Source organism: Balaenoptera ricei, chromosome 7 (assembly GCF_028023285.1).
Source record: "Balaenoptera ricei isolate mBalRic1 chromosome 7, mBalRic1.hap2, whole genome shotgun sequence".
In the NCBI taxonomy this organism is placed as follows: domain Eukaryota; kingdom Metazoa; phylum Chordata; class Mammalia; order Artiodactyla; family Balaenopteridae; genus Balaenoptera; species Balaenoptera ricei.
The window spans coordinates 108,496,019-108,517,815 of record NC_082645.1 but is presented as its reverse complement, the minus strand read 5'-3'; the positions used below and the strand labels follow the sequence as shown (position 1 = coordinate 108,517,815).

At 36.7% G+C, this 21,797-nt stretch overlaps 1 protein-coding gene across 13 annotated transcripts in view; it reads left to right on the top strand.

Moving 5' to 3' along the window:
- The window catches only part of DOCK10 (dedicator of cytokinesis 10), a 288,822-nt gene that overhangs the window by 133,989 nt on the left and 133,036 nt on the right, over positions 1 to 21,797 (top strand). For 11 of the 13 annotated variants that reach the window (XR_009504315.1, XR_009504316.1, XM_059928828.1 and 8 more), the window contains exons 3-4: positions 15 to 104; positions 17,756 to 17,838. Coding sequence is in view for 11 of the 13 variants with exons in the window: in XM_059928828.1 (XP_059784811.1) it covers positions 15 to 104; positions 17,756 to 17,838 (173 nt within the window). In the remaining 2 variants the exon portion in view is untranslated. The remainder of the gene's footprint in view (positions 1 to 14; positions 105 to 17,755; positions 17,839 to 21,797) is intronic. The other 2 variants (XM_059928823.1, XM_059928831.1) reach the window with 2 other exon arrangements.

Below are 21,797 nucleotides of genomic sequence, written 5' to 3'. Positions count from 1 at the left end.
CTTGTTCCTCTCAGACCGCCACAGTTTCTTGGGACATACGAACGTTGTACTCAACAGTACCCGAAGATGCAGAGCACAAAGCAGAAAATTTACTGGTGAGAGAGGTAAATGCAATGCTTCCAATCCTTTATTTTATAAAGCTTTGCTTCCCCCCATGTAGTTCTTTTTTTTTTTTTTAACATCTTTTTTGGAGTATAATTGCTTTACAATGTTGTGTTAGTTTCTGCTGTATAATAAAGTGAATCAGCTATACGTATACATATATCCCCATATCCCCTCCCTCTTGTGTCTCCCTCCCACCCTCCCTATCCCACCCCTCTAGGTGGTCACAAAGCACTGAGTTGATCTCCCTGTGCTATGCAGCTGCTTCCCACTAGCTATTTATTTTATATTTGATAGTGTATATATGTCAATGCTACTCTCTCACTTCGTCCCAGCTTACCCTTCCCCCTCCCCGTGTCCTCAAGTCCATTCTCTACGTCTGCGTCTTTATTTCCTGTCATGGCCCTAGGTTCATGAGAACCATTTTTTTTTTAGGTCCCATATATATGTGTTAGCATACAGTATTTGTTTTTCTCTTTCTGACTTACTTCACTCCGTATGACAGAATCTAGGTCCATCCACCTCACTACAAATAACTCAATTTCGTTTCTTTTTATGGCTGAGTAATACACCATTGTATATATGTGCCACATCTTCTTTATCCACTCATCTGTCGATGGATACTTAGGTTGCTTCCATGTCCTGGCTATTGTAAATAGTGCTGCAATGAACATTGCAGTACATGACTCTTTTTGAATTATGGTTTTCTCAGGGTATATGCCCAGTAGTGGGATTGCTGGGTCATATGGTAATTCTAGTTTTAGATTTTAAGGAACCTCCATACTGTTCTCCATAGTGGCTATATTAATTTACATTCCCACCAACAGTGCAAGAGAGTTCCTTTTTCTCCACACCCTCTCCAGCATTTATTATTTGTAGATTTTTTGATGATGGCCATTCTGACTGATGTGAGGTGATACCTCATTGTAGTTTTGATTTGCATTTCTCTAATGATTAGTGATGTTGAGCATCCTTTCATGTGTTTGTTGGCAATCTGTATATCTTCTTTGGAGAAATGTCTATTTAGGTCTTCTGCCCATTTTTGGATTAGGTTGTTTGTTTTTTTGATATTGAGCTGCATGAGCTGCTTGTATATTTTGGAGATTAATCCTTATTTGAGTATTCTTAACAAAAAGATTTAATTTTATTTTCCTTGTTTAGATTGAGTTGTAGGAAAGGCCATAGTATGTGAGAATTTTGGATAACAGAGTTTCTATTTTGAGAGAGATATTTCTTTCAAGTATTAACTATAGAAATAGTTAATGGGAAAACCATGTGGACAGCTTAAAGGGACTGATAAAAGCCTGTTGGTGTAGCATCTACTTGCATTTAGTTGGTGTAGCATCTACTTGCATTTAGTTGGTGTAGGAGAGGCCTATAAAACTGCTACTTCTTCTAACCAGACTGCAGGTGGCTTTGGGGCAGGGATTAGGCCCACACTTAACAGCTACTTAGTAGATGTCCATTGAATGAATAAACGAAGTCAGTCCTTCCTTTACAGAACATGCAATGATACCATTTAGCCCAGCACAGGTCAGACTGAAAGTAGTGGGATCTAAATGCAGTCTTTAATCCTGAGAAAGTAGGGTATCCCAATTAGGATTTAAATGAAGCTACATAAAATAGCGAAACCCTTTCTCAGCTCTTAAACATACTTGTACGAGTAGAAGCTAGCCTTATTAGTGTACATACTGATCCTAATCTGATTAATCATACATATTTTATTTTGGACTATTCAATCCAGATCATCTTTGCCATAGATTTGCCTTTTTTTTCCCAATTCTATCATTTCATATTTATTTTCTCAAAGTTCACATTGAATTACACCACCTCCTAAGAAGGTTAAAAAAAAGAAAAAAGTGCAAATTCAGATAACATCAGGATATCTGAGTATACTGTTTTCACATTTACTGATAAAAATGTTACGTCAGTACCATAATATTTTGTTTACAGTCGCCTTAGAGGAAGTCTTAATATCTAGTAGGGCATCACTGTTTAAAAAAAGAAAAAAAAAAAAAGAGTTGGTAAATCATTTTCTACACAAGCAAATCAGAATCATTGAGACCAGGTCTGCAAAAGTCCTGCAGGAAATTTGTGTTGACTTAGGTAAGATTTGAAATGTTTATGATATTGAATTCCTAACAGGGAATATTTAACTAGGTCTTTTTATGTGTTCTTTACTAAAATATTGCACTTTCTTCATAAAGATCTTTAACTTTGTTGTTAAGTTTATTTCTATGTATTTTATAGTTTTGTTGCAAGCATGAGTAGAGTTTTTAAAACCCATTTCCTTTCCTTACTGTTCATTGCTGATATTTTTTAAAAGCTATTGATTTTCAAATATGGATAACTAGCTTACTAAACTCTCTGATCCTAATAGTTTGTTTTTTTTAATTTTTAGGTGTGTAGTCACATCATCTGCAAAAAATTTTTATATTTATTTTTTCTAATAAGTATATTGTTTCTTTGATTTTTATCTTATTTTATTATCTAATAACTCTAAAACAATATTGAATAATATTGCTAACATCAGGCATACTGTCTTATTCTTGATTTGGTGTTTTATGACAGTTTCAAGTACAAAAGAACTGTCTAAGAAGGGTCTTTCTTGGTCTTTATCATGTTTTAGAAGGGCCTTTCTTGGTCTCCACAGTGCTTATAAAGACTGGCTACCCTATGTTGTGAAATTCATATTCAGCCTATTGACATAATAGCTTTTTTCTTGAATTTATCACTGTAATAAAATTAATAGGTTGCTGTCCTATGAATGCATACTTGTGTTTCTGGTATAAACTTTCTTGTTCAAGTTGTACTATTACCTTAATATTTTACTACATCAGAATTGCTAATTTTTTTCAAATTTTTGCATTTATATTCATGAGTGAAATTTGGCTCTAGTTTTCTTTTTTCCTTTGGTATTAGAGGAAAGTTAGCTCTAAAAAATAGAGACATACTCCATCTTTTCCTGTCTTCTGAAATTAAAAAAAATAAGCCAGTGAAATGAAACAGAGTATCTAGAAACAGTTCCAAGTGCATATGGTTACTTAGTAAATGGTAAATATGGCACTTCAAATTCTCTGGGGAAGGGTAGACAATTCAACAAATACCACTTGGCTATCCATTTTGGACAAAAAGTTAGAGTTGTATCTCACAGTACATGTAAAAATTAATTCCAGATGAATTTTTAAAATCTTAATTTTAGAAACGAAAGTTATAATAGCATAGGAAAACATTTTTTAGTGGAACGTTATGGAAAAATGAACACATTTAACAAAAGTCTTAAATTTTTATGATGAATGGAACCGTAAATCAAGCCAAAAGAAAATACTTAGTGAACTCATTTGCAACTCATGTTCTTTTGCCACACCGCCCCACACACATTCCTAATACTCAAAATTCTACAAGTTAATAAGAAAAAAGTAAATAACCCAAGAAAATATGAGCAAAAAGATAGGAGCAGGAAGTTCAAAAAGAGCAGGAGTTCCAGACTAAGTTGGCCGAGAGGTGTACAAAATTGCCCAGCTACGGGGCTTCCCTGGTGGCGCAGTGGTTAAGAATCCACCTGCCAATGCAAGGGACAGGGGTCGAGCGAGCGCTGGTCCAGAAAGATCCCACATGCCATGGAGCCTGTGCGCCGCAACTACTGAGCCTGCGCTCTAGAGCCCGTGAGCCACAACTACTGAGCCCACGTGCTGCAACTACTGAAGCCCGTGTGCCACAGCTACTGAAGCTCTCATGCCTAGAACCCGTGCTCCGCAACAAGAGAAGCCACCGCAATGAGAAGCCCGTGCACTGCAATGCAGAGTAGCCCCCCCTTTCTGCAACTAGAGAAAGCCCACACGCAGCAACGAAGACCCAACGCAGCCAAAAATAAATTAATTAATTTTTAAAAAAACTCAAAAAAAAATTGCCCAGCTACACTTGTAATCATAAAAATACAAATTAAAACAAAAATGATGTATAATATCTGAATGAAGAAAAATTTAAGTTGAATATCATTTAGTGAGAGTAAGAATATAGGGAAATAAACACTATAACACAGTGTTTGTAATTCTCACATGTCTATAGCCTTTTGAGATATTCAAATGTATCTTTTTAAAGTCATACATATAAGTATGCAACATGAATATTAGAAAAACAAACACTAGAGCATAAAAATACAATTACAAGCATGAGTATTGCAGCACCAGACAATTTGTAACATCAGTTGATAAGGGTGGGGTTGAATATATTTTGGCACATCTATATTTTATAATAATAACTAACCGATAAAAATTACATACATTTAAGTGTATTAACTGGAATGCCCATGATACGCTGTTAAGAGAAGAAAGTAAGTTGCAGAATACACAGTATATCATTGGAGAGTTTAAAAAAATATGTGAATATGTAAATATGTTATATAAGCCTAGAAAAAGTATTAAAAAATGCACATTAAACTCATAACATTGGTTGCCTCACAAGTTTGGGATTATAGGAAGGAGGTAGAAGTTGATTTTCAATGTATATATTCTGTATGTTGTGATGTTACAAACAAATTTCTGTAACTAAAAAGTATTTTGAAAAAAAATTACTTAGAATATATCTAAAAATGCTGCCAGAATTGGAAGCAACTCGAATCTATTTCCTAAAATTGTCTCCAAAAGTTAAAATCCAATTTTATTCTTCAAGTCATTAGGTAGTCACCTTAGAGACTTCATCAGATTCTTTTGTTATTATTATTATTATTTTAGTTTGATAATGAAAATATCATATGGAGCGATCAAAATCCCATATGTGTTTTGCTTTATGATTCTATCTGCTGGGCTTCTCTGTGCATCATAGAAGCCAATTAGGTTCCTCTGACATAATCCATTCTTAATCATTTGTAATATAGTATAATTTGAATAGACTTATAAACATTTCCAAGATTTTAGGGACTTTCCTTTCTTGGTCCTTGCACCTCTTTTTGGGTATATAGAGTATTTGTGTGTTCCAGATTTTCTGCAGTCTCTCTCCTTTAGGCTGTGGAAAATTGCTCTCACACGAACCAGGGTTTCTTAGCTCTCCCCTGTGGGTCTCTAGTACCTGAGGCTTTCGAGGCCTTGGATTTGGTTGCCAGCCTACTTCAGCTTTTTTGCCTCTTAACACTGCTCATTTTATTGCCTGGTAAGCCTTCGGGGTAGGACCAATCAACTCAAAGACCAAATCCCAGGACCTAATCAGAAACCACACCCCATTCTCTGGATCCAACCAAGGTGTCAAGTTTAGCTCCTTTCCCTGGGGAAAGGATGGCCTGAAAACTAGGTCAGTACAACCCTGGAGACTTCCAAGGATATTCTAGAGTTCTTAGAGGCCTTTAGTTTTGTTTGTACTTTCATGAGCTTCTGCACCATGACTTTAAATGGCCAAATCGATCCCTTTATTTCTGTAGTTCTCTAAGAATGTCCACTTCAGCTGAGAACAGGTTGGCCACAAAATATGCCTTTGTCTTGCTATTTCTCCTGGGGAGGAATTTTCACCTTCACCTTTGTTCCTATATTAATTTCCTTTCAACTACTAGCAGCTGGGATTATTCCTCCTTTACTCACTTCTACCCTCTGCTTCTCGATTCTCTTAAGAACTTCTCTAAGGAGAAGTCAGGTGGAATGCCTTTTACCTTAGATGCCAGGTAACTGCCAAACTTTTAGATTCCAAATCTCAGGGCAGAGCCTCTGACTTGGCAACATGAATGAATCTTCTTACCATATTTTTCCCAACTGTGTGGATCTAAAGTAGAAAAAAAAAAAAAGAAAGTGGAGAAAGCCTGGGAAGAAACTCTTTTATTCCCTGCTAATTTTTCTGGATCACTAGCCGTGAAAACCCTGTGCAAATTCCCATAGTTGTACTTGTTTTTAAGGATGGAGATAAAGTGAAACTTGTGCCTTAGGATAGAAGACAAACATTACATGATGATAATGGAACATGAATAGTCGAGCCTGGAGACAGTAGATAGAAAGAAAGGGGTCACCAGAGAGCTGGATTAAGACTGAGAAATGACCCCAGAGAATTATGCTGGCAAAAAGTCTTGACCTCAATAGCTAATAGCCGCTGATCTTTATTGACTCCTTAACTCTGTGCCAGATACGCTTCTCAGCCCTTTGCTTGCAGTAGTTACAAACATACGTTTCGTCATTATCATCATCATTACCTTTTAACGATGATGAAACTTTCACAGAAAAATTAAGGAACGTGTCCAGCCTCATACAGCTGGGAATAGACAGGTCCGGCATTCCAACCCCTGCCATCTGGCCCCTGGCCTCTTAAGCATGATGCCGACTGCCCATGTGTGCTTTGCTAGAGCTGCCCTCTGGAAGGAACACTTGTCTCAGTCTTCTCCCTAACCACCCCACTGTAGCTGTGTAACCCTGATGCATGTAGTTAGTGAACCACACTTTGAGAAACATTGGCTGGAGTTTTGAAACCAGAGTAAGCCAGCACTGAAATGAATTCATTGATTATTTGTAGGGTTTCGTAGAAACACGTTTCCCTTACAGTGGCTGCTGCATTGCACTAAGCAATCTTTTTAGTCTGCCCTGTGCTAAATTGCCCTGCGGCTCCCCACAGGGCGGCAAGGACAAATACCCGGGTTGCTAGGCAACGAACTGGCATGAATCTCATTTAAACACATGGAGTTCAATACTGATTTTGAATTCTCCCTCTACACTCTACTTTGACAGCTCTGAGCCTCTTCAGAAAGGCAGTAGGCATTCTTTCCTTTTAAAAATAAGAGTATAGGTGTATTTAGTATCCACTAAAGCACTTCACAGTTATGGTAAACTAACACAAGTCAGAGTTCAGCCACATTCTATATATATATTTTGAACATCCTGTGTTAGAAGTATTACTACCTCATTTTACAGCCTACGAAGCAGGTCCTGAACAATTAAATATTTGCTCAAATACATACAGAACCAGAATTAAGGCCCTGATCTCTCTAACCCCATGCTCCGTGCTCTTACCAACTTTGCTACCTCTGACCCTTTGAAAAATGCCTTTAAACCATGCACTTAATAGCCTGACCTAATGGAGATATTTCCACTGTTCACAAGGGAATATATCCTTCATTTTGACAAGCATTTAACCTTTTTGCCTCAATTTCTCCATCTTTAAGTGAGGATATTAATAGTGCCAATGCTGTGTTTCTAAAAATAAATATAGCAATGGCATGAAAACACTTGGAAAATAACAACTGGGGAACCATGTCTTTATCTGATCCTCATAAATGACTTAAAATCAACATCTATAACCATAAAAAATATGAAACACTTCTGTGATAAAACAAGCACCACTTCCTCCCACTGGGGGTCAGGGGAGCAACTAAAGGGATCTATGAATAGGGTGCAGACTTCTTAAGCAAAACTTCTGTAGCAAAGTTTTCATTTTAATATACACAAAACACCAATTAACACTAAGCTCTCGGTTTGGTCTCTCTTAACAAAGAAGATGAGAGAGCAGAGAACTGAGAATAATACAGTGGCCCAACAGAGAGCAAGGGTCTAGGGACCACTTCACCTGAATGGCTGAGAGAGATACTAAGTACTAAGGTAGCAAGTTACTCTGCCAACAAAGCCCTCTGTAATTTCTAGAAACCAACCTGCAGCAGGAGTAGAATAATGAAAGAGTGAGGAGTAAGACATGAATTCAAGAATCCAAGTCTCACTTTGGTCAAGGCACAAGACACTTGAGGGCTTAGAGTTGTGGAAACATTAATAGAATGGAAGCAAAATATCTATATATACATCTGTATCTGAATATGTCTGTATACACACACATGCACAGAATGATTAGGTACTGTCCTCATCCCGAAAGTACTAAGTTACTGAGGCAAGGACAAGTTTGCATTTTAAGCAGGGTTTCCAGACCAGAAATAGTTGAATTCTCCAGGAAAAATATAAAATAGATAACTAATAAGGACCTATTGTATAGCACAGGGAACTCTATACAATACTCTGTAATGGCTTATGTGGGAAAAGAATCTAAAAAAGAGTGGATATATGTATATGTACAACTGATTCACTTTGCTGTACACCTGAAAGTAATACATTATTGTACATCAACTATACCCCAATAAAAATTCTAAAACAATAATGAAAACAGGACCCAAGACTGAATAGGGAAAACAAACCAGATTCAAAGAAGACAGGATAAATGTTGTTGAAATCTCTAGGCTTCCATAGAAAGTGCACACTAAAAACCAGGAGAAAAAATGGTTGAGATCAGAGCAGGACACCAATTTCATAGAGGCACAGAGTGTTCTGCAGAAAGCTGCAGGACGTTCACAGGTCACACATGCACACACACACACACACACACACACACACACACACACACAGATTCTTTAGCTAACATCTATTGAGGCTGCCTTAGAAGGGAATATGGCATGAATTATTTCCCAAGTTTATTTTACCATGGAGAAATTCTATTTCCCCCCAAGTATCTTGAGAAATATATTTCAGAAATGCCAATGTATTGTAAATCTGATGGAAGGAAATCATCAGGAACTAGGGGCACAATACAGCTCAAGTCAAACAGAATCAGCTCTTGGGTGAACTTTGACATGTATTTCATTAAGGCAGATGGTGAGGAAGAGAAAGGGAATATTAAAGCCTCTGAAAGAGGAAATTAATTGTTTCTTTCTTTTTATGGGCACATCCATTCTTAATTCTTATCATTAGTGTCAAAAGTGTCTACCTTTTCCCGGAGTAAACCTCTTACAATGTTAAGACACAATCCCAGATACACCCAGTGATGGGAGTTCTATAGATTTATCTGCATGCAGCAAATTGTAAGTATAAACAAGGTTAATTTCAAAGTTGGAAGTAAATAATAGTAATCATAAAGCTCAAAGTAACATCATATTCAGCCCTTCAATTTCTCCTCTCAATCCCCTGTCCAATTACCAGATTATGTTTTCTCGTGTCCTAGAGGTAAATGCAAATTCAGTGACTTAAACAAGCTGCCCTTTTAGATACACACAGAAACTGCTACTCCCAGTCTAGCTGGGTGGAGTTGATTATCTTTACAAACGGTTGAATTCTTTATATAGAAAGTTCCTCTCTTGCTGATTTATATTGTTACTGTGGATCACATACAAAGTGTATGAAATAAAGGGCCTTGCCCACTGCATGAAAGATTGGACTGGATTTATTATTCACCAACATTTATCACTTACTAAGCTCCTGATACCACCTGGATGTAACATAGTCAAGGAGCTCAGCACCAGGCGGGAAATCACAGACCTGTGATCAGAGTTTTGCAAAACAACTAACAAGAACCCTTGGAGTATTACTGTAAAATAGAGAAACAAGGTCAGGTTCACATGTTAGAAAAAAACAACTAAAGGCAGACCAGAGAATGGATTGGTTGGCTTGTGGGCATGAGTAACACTGAAGGGAAGTTGGACAGATAGGAGACTTTATTTTAATAGCCCAACTGGGTTAAAGATCTGTGGTAACGTATGGCAGCATGGTTGTGGTGACAGTAAAGAGCTGTGAAGGAGACAGAATTGACAGGAGTTGGTGACGGAAAAGAAAGTGAAGGAGAGGACTATATTGGCAATGACTCCCACGTTTCTGGCTTGGGCTATTAGCCAGATAGTTGTGCCAGTAATTTAAGTAAGGTACCCAGGAGAAAGTACAGATTGCTCAAGCAGGGATGGACGAAGCAAGTCAGGTAATCTCTCCGGCCGACATGCAGAGAGAGATATCCAAGAAGAAGGTACATACATAGGTCTCAACGTAGAAGGAAGGAGTAGGTGCTGGCTCTGGATTTGAAAGTTGAAGCTTTGAGCCTGGAAGAGCTTGCCCAGGAATGCCACGAGGCAGGTCCCTGAGTGACGCTCCCACATAAGGGGCTGGCAAAGAGGGCCCAACACAGGAGGTGGAGATGGAGTGGACCGGGAGGTAGGAAGAAATCAAGGAGAGACTGCTTTCTCAGAATCAACAAACTGTCAATAGCGAGAGTGAGCCAATGGCGTAAAATGCCAAAATGTGTCAAGATTGGGTAATTCAGAGTCATTGGTGGTTCTTTAACAGAGCAGTTTCAGAAGCTTTGATCACAACCCGATTACAGTGGGTTGAACACTGAAGAGATGCAAGATGTGTTATCTTATCGAAGAAGGTGCTAGTATATTGTTGTCCCTCTTCCTTAGAAAGTGCTTTAAGGGTAAACCCAGTAAAACTATTGGAACTCTTCAGGCAGAATAACCTATGCATTCTGAAGTTAAAAATAGCTCAGGAGACTGTTAAATAATGTACCGAAATATTGCTTAATTTATTAAGAAGCAAAATTTTGTAACTATGAAAAACAATATGTGACCAAGTGAGTGTAATAATGAAAATGAATTTCTTCTTCCTCATCTACCATTTGGACCCAGACAAGTGGCATTCAATTCATTCGAGAGAAAATTATAAATAGTCAAGGTAGAAGCTGCATCATGTCGAGAAGTAAAAGAGATTTTAAGCAACGTGGGTCCTAGGCATTTCAAAGAAAATGATGAGGAGAGGAAGGCTGGCCATGATTTCAAATGTATTTCATGCTGCCCCATTTCGTTAACTGAATGAAACATATCTAAAAAGAATGAAATGTTTCTTTTCTGAAGAAAACACAGGGAATTTCATTTGTTCTATGGTTGAAATAATTTTATATGCTTTATGTTTAATTTTGGACTGCAAGTTGTGTACATTGATAAAGAAACCATTCTTTTAACCAAAATGCCTTTGTACTTTATACAAATTGTTTGAATCTCACATGTAGAATAAGGTGCAGTCCATCTTACCCAGAAATAAGAATGAGTCTTTCAGTAAATGATTCTGAGGTGGGTTGTTTTTTTTTTTTTTTTGTATGTATAAATAAATTAAGTAAAAATGAATGCCGTTTTCTGATTCTGAATCATTGGGCAGCAAGTGAGTGATTCTAATACATTTGTTAACTTTAGACCAGAGCACGATAAACATAGTTTTCTTCAATCTAGAAGTAACCCCTCTGCTGTGACATCAGGGGTACATGCACAATTTCAGTTACTGGAAGATATTAGGGAGAATACAACTATAAAAATTTCTCCAAATTAAAAAAAAAATCTTAATCCTTTCTTAATAAAATTAGTGCAAATGAAAGATTTTTGTTTTTGTTTTGAAGAAGGAGGCTCTTAATTCACTAGTGAAGGTCTTGCTGGAAGTTAAGGGACTTTTCACTTTGTGTGTACTTTTTAAAAGTAAATTTATAAGTAAAGCCATATTTATTTTGCAACTTCAAGAATTTAATGGAAAAATGATATCAAAATCTGTTGTCCTGTATATAGTTTAGTCTTAGATGTAATGATTTTTTTCTATCATAGTCAAAACAAAATGGATCACCCTATTTTTTTTTAACACTAAATGTATGACAGTAAAGATAATAAACATACAACTGTTGATTAAGGTAAATTCAAATGCATTTACTCTTTAGTGGCATTAGGATAAAATGTGTATGGAAAACACTGTTGAAAACAATGAAAACAAAATATTTTTGTGTTTCACATTAACCACCTCGAAGAAATTTATTTTCTAGTCTCTCAAATCCCTAGAATAATAGTCTTGTTTCCAAACATGTAAAACGGTTCCCATTCTAAATTGGCCTCCTCTAATCTTCTCCACAATAAAAACCTCCTACAAGGTTTGGTGGTAAGTGTATAAATATAGAAATATAAGTCGGAGACCCTGGAGTATAAAAATTTAAAAAACAACCATCATAAGTTTGAACCTAAAATTTCAGTTTCATTGAATTACAGCCCAGATTTTATGACTTACATGAAAAGAACAAGTAGATCATAATATTATCAAGGTTTTTTTTTTAGTACCATCCATTATTTATGTCCTGACAAAACACTTGTGACATCTAGCTGGGAAATTAGAGTGTAGGTTCCCCAGATTGGGCACAGGTGTGATTTATGAAAGTCTAATTTTAAAGTTTGTTCAGTTGCCTTAGTGCAATGCATTTTGAAAAGACAAACCAAATACCTTGATTCACTTTCAATTTAAAATCAACAAAGGTAGCAATTTAGGCCACTCTATAACTCAGACAAAATAGTTTAAAAATGATTTACACTTATGGTTGGCATTTGATGTGACATTCTGTTTTACATGGTACATGCATATTTATATACATAGTAACACTATCTAATATCAAGTAATATTTTAAAAAACCAGACTCAAAAATCTATTAAATAAGATTGTACCATGATTTCTGAAACTGAATCAGATCTATAGTTACATCATTTATTTTGTCCAAACTCATTTTCATTTCTCTCCCAAGAGTATAGTATAAGTTTTAAAAGATCATTAACTGTTCAGCTTATTTTTATAATACAGAAATTAATGATTGCATTTTAAAGGAATATATAATGTGGTCAAGTTAAATTAAAAAATGTTTTCAGTGCCTTTTCGTTTTTTCTAAAATATCGATGTATTTATTGGGTGACCAATGTCCTGATTTGCAGGAAGTTTCATATTCTACCTGTTGGCCTGGCTAATAGCATCTCCTTTCATTCTGAAGTGCCTCAATGTGGACAATAAATTATTCAGCCACTCTTTCAATACATAATTTATCTGAATTCACTTAACTTCGTGATGCTGCATTTTTTAACATTTATAAAATAGCCGTAATTACTTCTAAACTTTGTAAAGAATGGCATTAATATGAAAATCACCACCATCATTTTACAAATACAGAATTAGTCCCATTGGTGACTAAGGGCCAAAAAGAACACCTTTTGTGGTTACATAAATATTTCTGGCAAGAAAGTAGTCATGTAATTAAATAACCTCTATAGCCAGAAAGAAAAATAATTTTGCATCTAAAAAGCAATCTATTACCTGCTTATTACTCTGTAGCCAGAATCTAATAATCAGCCTTTTTAAGAGATGGACAAATTACATTGCCAAACCTAAATTGCTATTTGAGGTAGGTAACATGATTTGAATTGATTCTGATGATCCTCTAAAGAGGAAGGGAAAAGGGGGAAAATGATATGTTTTGTTTAGAGTATTTTAGGGTACACTTTATAGTTGCCCAATCTTTTCGAAAGTATTTAGATTTTTAGAACTTTTAAGGTGTCTTGTTTAGTTATTTCTAAAGGAAAAGAAAGAATATAGAAGATTCATTCATTCAACACATATATATTGAGTTTCCACTATCAATAAAACCCCATGCTGGAGTTGATACGCTCCCTGCTCTTTTAAAAGGATGTGCCTACTTACGGGAAAGCTGGAGGGTCACCTCAGTTACTAGAGTTCCCTGTGTGAAGCTGGGACCCTAATGCTTTCATTTCATAGGCAGACAGCATGACAAGGACAGAGTCACACTGTCACTCCAGTGGAATGATGCATTTCAAGGCCCCCTCTAGACATTCTGATTCAGTGAATCCCCCGTGGGACCCAGGTACCTGCATTTTAATTAGCAAGCCCCATGGACACAATACAGTTTGGGCAACACTATCTTAATGATTTAAAAGCCTTCGACTAAGTTGAGTTGGCTCAATTTTTTTTGTGTGTCTAAACATATAACAGGCAGAGATGGCAAGATAAAAGCTGAACAAGCAAACATAATAAACGAATAAAATGTGAACCGGGGCATTGCTGTTTGGAAAAATTAACCAGCTCAGCAAATGTTTGCTGGATATTCAGCCTTCATCTTTGAAGCAGACTGTGGAAGTCTCCCTTTCTCAAGGGGATAAGAAGTGGGTAATTTGAAATCAGTGTTGGGAGATAGGTAGTTTTTAGGGGGGAAATGGAACCATTGCCTTACTAAAACAAGCAGAGTTGTAGCCTGTGACTTTGAATTTGCAACAGGTCATTTCAGCTTAGTTTTTGGACAAAGAGGAATTGTAGTCATAATTATAATAGATCTTAATGATCTTCTTAGAGTGAGTGTGTGGGCTGGAACAAAGAATGGAGAATAATTTTCTATGCGTAACATTTCCAAAATGCCTAACTATGTAGGAGAAATGTTTATGTGTCTGTAAAATGCGCTGGCTTTCTCAGAATTGGAGAAATCACAGACTTACAAGGATTCTTAAGGGTCATGTAGTCCAACCCTAATCCTCATCTACCTACCACCAGCTACAAGAAACCTAACAAATAAATTCAGAGGAATTTGATTAAAACAGAATGCTGTGATCATCAGAGCTAAGATAGCTCTCCAAAACTATACTTGAATAAATCAAGAAAAACAAGTTGTTATTATCAACTGTCATGAATGAGATTTATAGATTGAGTCAAACTTGCTGAGAAAACCGATTTTTTAAAAACAAGTATTTGTTAATTACTTACCCTCTGTTAGGTGCTTTATAGGAATCGATCCTAATGAAGGTGGTATTATTTAGACAGATAAAGAAATAGATATTAAATCACTTAATTGAGATCTCACAGTTAATACCAAAATTCAAAACCAGGTTTGTCTGACTCCAAGACAGAAGCAGAAACACCATAGAAAACCTCTGGAATGGTGGTCCAGATGTGATTTTTTTTTAAAGTCTTCAAAGTCTGTAAATATCAAACAACTCATAAATTAGTTGAATGGACTTTTTGAGTCAGACAAATCCAGTTTGAAATCCTACTTCTATCACATGTGGGATCTTGGGCAAAATTCTGAGCCTCTCCTTGCCTCTGTGATCTATAAAATGGGAATATAAAATCTCATGGAGTGCTTATTAAGATTATATGTAAAGCACCTACTAGAACAGTATCTGACAGGCACTTGCCACTGCCAAAACAAAAAAGAGGTAGTTCTTTACTAGGCTGTACTATTATAAGAAATAACCACCTTCATTTTTGGTCAGTGGAATTCAGGATTAACATATCTCAGGTTTGGTTAGGCCTGTGGCATCTCATGAACAGTGTGTGTAATATGTGTGAATGTTTATCATGGTTAAACATAGGTACTATCCATAGCAAGACAGGGCAATAAGACAATGCACATTTGTCCCATCGAAACCTCCAGATTAGGAAGTGTAGCAATAGATACTATGAGAGAGAAATTTCTAATCCAGTCTAATATACTGAGTGTTCAGTTGCTAAATCAGAGATCCTAATAAATAAAATGATTTGACCAAAATCTTGTTGGAATTCAGTACTAGTTCCAGACCAAGAATAAAGCCCTGTAGCTCCTGGTTCAGTGCGGTACCCTCTGTTTGCATTTTTTTTGTAAAGAATATACATTGGTTTGGCAGTTTTTTATCAAGAATCTTTAAAATACTTTGAGTACTCTATCCTAAAAAAATAATCCAAAAAGGGTCAAACTTGGGGGAAAATGGGAGGACCAAATTCATGAAGAAACACTCTGAAGCATTTTTTTCTACAATGGCACAAAATTTGAAGTAGCCATAGTAACTGCTCACTCTGTCCTCTTCTATAAGTCTTTGCTCAAATGTCACCTTCTTTGTAAGACTTACCCTAACCATTCTATTTAAATTGTCCCTCCTTCCCCAACTCTATCCATCCCCCTTCTTCTGCTATATTTTTCCCATGACACTTAGCATTTCCTGATACATTACACAATTTACTTATTTTTGTGTTTGTTGACCAGCTCTTCACAGGGGCACAGTTTTCAAGAGGGCATGAATTTTTGTCCCTTGTTCACTGATGTATTTGCATCACCTGGAAAAACACCGGGCACACAGTATGGGTTCAATAATGTTTATTGACCAAATTAATGAATGGATGGTTTCCAAAACTAAGAGACCAGGTTGGTAAATTAGGGTATGAGACTTTATTCTACTTATTTAAAGTGGTCATAAAACTTAGAAAGCAAAAGTTAAAAAATCTTTAGAATATGCCTTTAAGTGAATAAAAACAATATTCCAATTCAAATATATACTTAGAGGAGAACTAGGTAAAACTATGCACCAGAAAAAAAAAAGATTGAAAGGGAATGCAAAAAAGGGGTGGGTTTTATGCTTTTTGTTTTCCATTTTGTATCGTTTGAGAACTACAGGAAAGTGTAGAGAAAGGAAAGTAAGTGAGAGAGGGTGGGAAAGAACCGTGATCATGAATGCTTTGCCCTCTTGGGTTGGGATGCTGTGTATCTTTGCGCTCTTTGCCTGAATTCCTGGCATCTTTATCGAAAATGAAGATGGAACTTTTTAGCCAGGGAGCATATCAGGGTTCAGTTTTCCTTTTATTTCCAGAAACATGTGGTTTGCACAGTTGGCTCAGGAATTGGCAGGTTAAGAAATTTAATTTTAGCTAAACATTCAGTTTTGTTCACATTCCTCTTCTCCATCCAGAGTCGGTACACATCCCCTGAATCCTCTTTGACTGTTATCCACGTCCATTTGTCTTGTTGCTGTTCTGTTTTTAATCTCTTCTTTCTCCTGTCCCCCTGCCGCCATCCCCCCACTCCTATCTTCGTCCTAGTCTCATGCATTGTTTGCCCTCAGTCCCCATTTGCGTTGTCGGGGTGTTTCCCTGAACAGATAAAGCTATGGTGCTGAGGAAGTTCAAGGCCAGAGAAATCCAGTGCGCCTGAGGACCCCTAACCCTTCTCCCTGCCTTTCCCGTGCATCTTGAGCCAGGTGCCCGCACCCTGTGTTCTCCACCCAGGAGAACACCCTGGGTGTTTCTACACCCCCCCTCTGAGCCACTCCCTCCCACTTTCTGTTTCTGCAAGGACAGTGCCCGTGCTTTCTTTGCTCTAACCCTTCCACACCTTGAGTAATGACTCTCATGAAGAGCTCTCATTTGCTGTCGCCTTCTTTGTTACAAAGACGATCAGAGGTCTTATCTCTCACATTGCAGTAAGTTTATTGCTCCTCATTTTTTCCCACTAATGCTAGAGGACAAGGTCTCCTTATAATCCTGGTGTTGCTGTTTAATCCCCAGATTTACGTAATTTTAGAATCTAAAGGAATCTTAAAACCCAGCTAGTGAAATCCCCATTACCACTCTATGGTCAGTACTGTGCCAGGCACAGGGTCGGTGTTTGGGAAATATTTGCCATGGGTAAATACTGTAAACTCAGCCATCATGAACCACTCTAAGATAATTCTTTTGTGCTATTAACATTGTTTTTTAAAAGTTTTTTGGTCATCTTTTATTCACATATATTTATAAAGTTGATGAATAATCAGGGAGAAGGTTGGGCTCAGAAGGCAATGAGGTAAAACTGAAAAACTCATTTCAAGCTGACAACAGGGTTGATATAAAGAGGAAAAGGATAGGTTACCGATGCGAGAATAAGAAGAAATGGGCTAAAATTATGATGAAAGGATGGCATATAAATAATAACACATTTCACTGCTAAGAACTGTTAAATAAAGGAAGGGTTTCCAAGGAAAGCTGAAAAATGATGGTACTTGAGGTTAGTGACATATCCGGTTATGATTCAGAGGATGATTAAATTAGGCTTTCCTTAATGGAGAAAAATAGAATAAATATGTTAAACGGTTCCTCCTCTAAGAGTCTGGGAAAGGTTAGATTTTCCTTTCACTGGAAAATGAAATGATTATAATGCTCAAGCCCCTTATCTACCTTAAAATTGCTAACATAGCTACCTTAACATTAGCCCGGAGATCATGAGCACTGAATTCACTGTGCTTCTTTATCAGGACAGCTGCTTTTTGAATGATAATTTTTAATTGCCGTTTTTTTCCTTTCAGGCTTGTAAATTTTACAGTTCCCAGTGGTATGTGGTAAACTACAAATATGAACAGTATTCTGGAGACATTCGACAGTTACCTCGGTAAGAACCTATTATGATTACTCCTTGGGTTTTTCCATATATAAGCTATGTTCCCTAAATTCTGCCACTGTTCATGAATACATGTACGTTAATCTAGTATCAAGGTATGTTTTACAAAATTTAAAAGTAAAAGTCATGATGGAACATTTTGTTCAACAATGTATTGCTTGTAACCTCACAGAATTGCGGTGAGAGATACATATACTCATTTAGGTTTTGAACAAAGTTTTAAAGTACCATGTCATTCTTTTGTGAGTTGTCTTTTTCAATAGCAGATACAAGAGAATTTAAAAAGTAAAATTTGGACCAGAAATTTTTTCTGACAATATTCTGTATATAGCATTCAGATTTGCCATTGGTTTCATGTATTTTCACTCCGGGATATCAAAGGGCATGAAAATAAACAACCTCCACAGGAATGATAAATGTCTAAGAAGAGCAAAAAGGAAAAACACACACCTAATATTTTCCGGATTATGGGGAAATAAAGTCTTTAGGAAAAGGTGATATTGTTCTGCAACTGCCCAAATGTCACCTCTATAAAGAATTTGCTCACCTGACCAATGACCTGACCTAGAGTAGTCATTTATTCTGTGTCTGTGTCTCCCACTAAAGTTAAACTCCCCAAAGGGCAGGGACTCTTCCTCGCAGAGTCCCCTGCAGGCCCAGGAGAATGCCTGGCACATAGTAGGTGGGCAATAATTACTTATTGGATAAGTAAACTGAGAGAGTAGCAAATTTTAAAATATAATAATCCTGGATGGGCTTGGAGTTGCTTAAATTCAAAGAACTGCAATGAACTGGAATCTCCCAACACACTGGTTCATCAAACTAAAATGATGCACATCGTCCAGAAAAAACATTTAAGACAGTCAAAAGTTAATTTTTTATTAACACTTCCCTCAAGTGAAACTTTGAGGTCATACACATTGCATCTAACTTTTTAATGGACACATGGTTTAGATTTGGGCACCACTTTCTAAGATTTCCCGTGCCCCCAGAAACATCTTTTCCAGACTGGGATACTTGGAAGTGCTGCGATCAACTCCTGGATGCAGAATTTGAAGTGGAGGGGGTGTTATGGAGTAGCTCTGGGAAGGTGACATTTGGGCTCAGATCTGAAGGAAACGTAGCTACCAGCACTGCAATCTCCAGAAAAGGGTTCCCAGAGGAAACAGCAGGGGCAAAGGCCATGAGGTGGGAACCAGAGTGGTCATTCGAGCAGAATGACAATCAGTGAGGCCGGACCTAAGGGTTGGTGAAACCATGGAACTAGGCAGGGGACCTCGTGGGTCCTGAAAAGGAGCTGGATTTTATTCTCATTGCAACAGAAGACTGTAGAAATTTGTAACCTGGAGTGTGACATGATCTGGTTTACCTCTTTAAGAAATTACCTGCTCTACTCTATGGAGAATGGGACTGTAGCAGTGAGAATTTAAAAAAAGAAAAAAGAAAAAGAGAAGCTGGCCATTTCTTTTGGAGTAGCATTACTGTGAAGAGCAAAAAGCAATGTTCCTCTGAAACAGCAAGTCTTTATTCAAAACAGTGACTGTTAACTTTCACCAAATCTCTGAACGTTCCTTTAGAGTCTGGTCACTCCTAAAAGATAACTCCCTTAAACTTCATGTTGGGAAGGTCTCATCACACCCTAGGCCTTCATGAATAATTATTACATTCAGAATGTTTGGGCCTTAGTAACACACTTTTTGTAGCTGCAATTGAAAAGCAAAGCATTTTTTAACACTGAGACTTCTTCTTTCTGAAAACAGTTCCGAGAAGTGGTTACAACTTGTAAGCCATGTCCAAGCACTTGGAAGACTGCATATAAAGGGAGAGAGTGTAGAAAGAGGTGTTTAGCTGCCATTTGGCATAAATGCCTTCCTGCTGTCCTTAGGTCTATTGAAATCTTTAATGGCTTTATCCCCAAACACTGTTCATCTTTTCTTGTATTCGTGATGCCATAAAGAAAAATAAATTAATTAAAAAATTCACATGCACGATATTCTTCCTCTATGAAAACCATAGAGAAGGCACCTCCAGTCAGAACAGGGTCTGGATATCACTGTTGAATTGGAATTCTTGTAGAGCACGAGAAGAAATCTCATGAGAAGAAATGCAAAAGTAACCAAAATATTGCTGAAAATTTCCCTGACTTTAACTAAAGGATGTGGAAGTTGATACCAAGAAAGGGAAGCATAAGACTGCCGCTAAGTAAGAAACTGTAATGAACTCTATCTGATATGTTCAAAATGAAAATCAGAAGTTCTAGAATAATCCTCATGTATCCCCTGAACGAATGAAGACTGTAACATTGAATAGTAAAACTATTTTTTAAATGATTTTACAAAGCTAAGCACTCCCCACTAAAGACTACACATATTTAGGTCAGTAGTGGGAACATAATTTACTTGGGCCTTCTGAGACTATTAGAAGTAAATCATTTTCATACCTCCTGGATTAGAAGAATTCTCCTATATCTGCTACCAATTTAAACTGATCATTTCTTTTTATGGATTGCTGAGGCTTTAAAATAAAAACTTGGAATTATGGGGAAGTGAAAAAAGATATGTGTTTATCTCCCTCATTTTTAGTCTTTAAATTTAAAATTGTGCTATTATTCAATCTTAAAAACCTCATTTTTTTAGTGTCTGTTCATAGGAAGATATTGGAGAGAGACTTTATTTCAGGCTAGAATGTAAAATGTAAAGACTTCACACATTAGAAATAAAAACTGGCACTGAAATTTGTGTTCCTAGGAAACAAGAATGTCATAAAAAAAAAGTATGATGTCAAAGGAGCCAAGAATATACAATGGGGAAAGGATAGTCTCTTCAATAAACATTGGGAAAGCTGACAGCCACAAGTAAAAGAATGAAACCAGACTACTATCTTACACCATACATGAAATTAACTAAAAATGTATTTACTACTTGAGTATAAGACCAGAAGCCATAAACTCCTGGGAAAAAACATAGGTAATAAGCTCCTTGACATTGGTTTTGGCAATGATTTTTTGGATCTGACTCCAAAAGCAAAGGCAACAAAAGCAAAAATAAACAAATGAGACTACATCAAATTAAAAAGCTTCTGCACAACAAAGGAAATCATCAAAAAAATGAAAAGCAAGCCACTGAATGGGAGAAATATTTGCAAATCATATACCTGATAAGGGGTTAATACGTAAAATATACAAAGAACTCGTACAACTCAATGGCAAAAAAAAAAAAAAAAAGCCAACAACGATCTCATTAAAAAATAGGCAGAGGATCTGAATAGACATTTTCCCAGAGGAGACATACAGATGGCCAATGGTACGTGAAAAGATGCTCAATATCACTAATCACCAGGGAAATGCAAATCAAAACCACAATGAATTATCTCCTCACACCTGTTAGAATGGCTATTATCAAAACAACCAGAGATAACAAGTGTTGGTAAGGATGTGGAGAAAAGGGAACCCTTGTGCACTCTTGGTGGAAACATAAACTGGTGTAGCCACTACGAAAAACAGTATGGAGATTCCTCAAAAAATTAAAAATGGAACTACCATATGATTCAGCAATTCCACTTCTGGGTATTTATTCGAAGAAAACAAAAACACTAATTCGAAAAGATATACACACCCCCATGTTCATTACAGCATTATTTAAACTAGCCAAGATACAGAAACAACTTAAGTGTCCACTGATGGATGAAAATGTGGCATATATACACAATGGAATACTATTCGGTGATAAAAAAAAATGAAATCTTGCCATTTTCGACGACATGCGTGGACCTGAAAGGCACCATGCTGAGTGAAATAAGTCAGAGAAAGACAAAAGCCGTATGATCTCACTCATATGTGGAATTTAAAAACAAAAAACAAAACCAGAAAAAAAAAATAGCAAGCTCACAGATACAGAGAACAGACTGATAGTTGTCAGAGGTGGGGTGAAGGGGATCAAAAAGGTACAAAC